The 2,453-nt window shown below is 30.9% G+C and overlaps 1 protein-coding gene across 2 annotated transcripts in view; it reads left to right on the forward strand.

Moving 5' to 3' along the window:
- Positions 1-1,878, forward strand: part of LOC111088304 — a 15,079-nt gene extending 13,201 nt beyond the window's left edge. Inside the window, exon 3 of one of the 2 annotated variants that reach the window (XM_022398009.1) lies at positions 1,062-1,878. In XM_022398009.1, the coding sequence (XP_022253717.1) occupies positions 1,062-1,184 (123 nt within the window). In that variant the 3' untranslated portion in view covers positions 1,185-1,878. The remainder of the gene's footprint in view (positions 1-1,061) is intronic. The other variant, XM_022398008.1, reaches the window with a different exon arrangement.
- Positions 1,879-2,453: the final 575 nt, after the last annotated feature.

Consider the following 2,453-nt stretch of genomic DNA (forward strand, 5'->3'; position numbering starts at 1 on the left):
CTCCAAAGAATGGGTAACATTAAACTAATCTCCAAAGAATGGGTTACATTAAACTAATCCTCGCAGAATGAGTAACATTAAACTAATCTCCAAAGAATGGATAACATTAAACTAATCTCCAAAGAATGAGTAACATTAAACTAATCCTTGCAGAATGAGTAACATTAAACTAATCTCCAAAGAATGGGTTACATTAAACTAATCCTCGCAGAATGAGTAACATTAAACTAATCTCCAAAGAATGGATAACATTAAACTAATCCTCAAAGAATGAGTAACATTAATCTCCAAAGAATGAGTAACACTAAACTAATCCTCGCAGAATGAGTAACATTAAACTAATCCTCACAGAATGGGTAACATTAAACTAATCTCCAAAGAATGGGTAACATTAAACTAATCCTTGCAGAATGAGTAACATTAAACTAATCTCCACAGAATGAGTAACATTAAACTAATCTCCAAAGAATGGATAACATTAAACTAATCTCCAAAGAATGAGTAACATTAAACTAATCTCCAAAGAATGGGTAACATTAAACTAATCCTCACAGAATGAGTAACATTAATATAATCTCCAAAATACACAACACTATCTGCTTTGATGAAAGAATGTTTAATTTAAGAGATTGCTATGTGTGTAACCATTAAATTCTCAACCTTAGTATAGAAGCTGAAACGTCGTTTCCTTTTCTTTCAAAAGGCAGTTGCAGTCCATTAAAGTTTTCAAACCTATATGTATACTGTACCTAAAGATCCACTGGAACAGTTTTTTAATTATTCTCATTGATATCTCACCCCTCTTTGGTTATATTTATAAATTATTTTATTATATTAAGTTTGCTTCTTTTTGTCAGAAAGGGCTAACCAGAACAAGGGTTTTTGTGTGGAATTACAATATTTATAAGTTATCTTTGATTTAAGATAAGCATTATTTTATAGTAACAGAAAAAATTATTGTTAAATAGTTAAAGGTTAGGAAATTTAGTTTTATTTAATGAACCTGCCATACATGATTGACTATTAACTTCGAGAAATATTTCTTATTATCTTTGATTTAGGAAGTAAATTCAGAAGATAAAGTTAAAAATAATACTACTAGAAGAAGTTTAGAGGATGCTGGTTATGAACCAACAGAAGAAGAGACTCGACGAATACAGCAAATTTTATCAAAGTCTCTGTAAAAACCTGATATAAAGTCCTTAATAAAGAGAAGAATTTGATAGATTTATAAAATCAAGAATTGATAATTGAATTCATTTTAAAATAAATTATTTATTAATTAAAATATGTGTGCTTGTGTTTTTTGAATGTGTGATTATATTTATGAATATTAAGAATTCTCTGTTGTTGTAGCATAATATGCAAATATATTTTTGCTGTGAGGTAACAGGTATCTGTTTATGAAACAAGAAATGTTTGATTTATTAAAATGAGCTACAGGTGTAGTAAGAATCAAGGATAGGTTACATTCTGGTCTGTTGATTAGTTAAATGTTAAAGGGGTTTATGTCTGAATTTCAAAATTGAAAGACTAAGGAAGTAGGCTGAACATGATACAGTGGCTAGTGTGCCGGACTTTGGATCTGTGGGTCCAACATTAGTGTCTCATTACTGAAATAAATATATAAAATATTGCAATCCTATTTTAAAGCTGTGAGTGTGTTATAAGTGCAACCATCAGAACCCACTATTTTGTCAGACCAGTGTGGGTACTGTTAACTTCCTGCTAGTCTAACAGCTCAAAGTTAAAATGGTAAGTGCAGATAGCCTTGGAGTAGATTGCACAAATATCCAAATAACAAACAAGTATTCTAAGAAAGTATGAATGTCTAGAACAGTTAACATTTAAAGTGTTGACACCTTTTTATGTATGTATCAGTATATATATAAAGAAGCTAGTCCAATTTGAACTCTGTTCACTTACCTTGTCAATGTATAAACACTAACGTCTCCATCTTAAGCTCTGTTCTCTTATCAAGTCAATGTATAAACACAAATATGTCCAACTAAGCTCTGTTCACTTACCTTGTCAACGTATAAACATAAACATGACCATCTAGGCTCTGTTCACTTACCTTGTCAATGTATAAACACTAACGTCTCCATCTTAAGCTCTGTTATCTTATCAAGTCAATGTATAAACACAAATATGTCCAACTAAGCTCTGTTCACTTACCTAGTCAACGTATAAACATAAACATGACCATCTAGGCTCTGTTCACTTACCTTGTCAATGTATAAACACTAACGTCTCCATCTTAAGCTCTGTTATCTTATCAAGTCAATGTATAAACACAAATATGTCCAACTAAGCTCTGTTCACTTACCTAGTCAACGTATAAACATAAACATGACCATCTAGGCTCTGTTCACTTACCTTGTCAATGTATAAACACTAACGTCTCCATCTTAAGCTCTGTTATCTTATCAAGTCAATGTATAAACACAAAT

Source organism: Limulus polyphemus, unplaced genomic scaffold (genome assembly GCF_000517525.1).
Source record: "Limulus polyphemus unplaced genomic scaffold, Limulus_polyphemus-2.1.2 Scaffold3507, whole genome shotgun sequence".
Classification (NCBI taxonomy): Eukaryota; Metazoa; Arthropoda; class Merostomata; order Xiphosura; family Limulidae; genus Limulus; species Limulus polyphemus.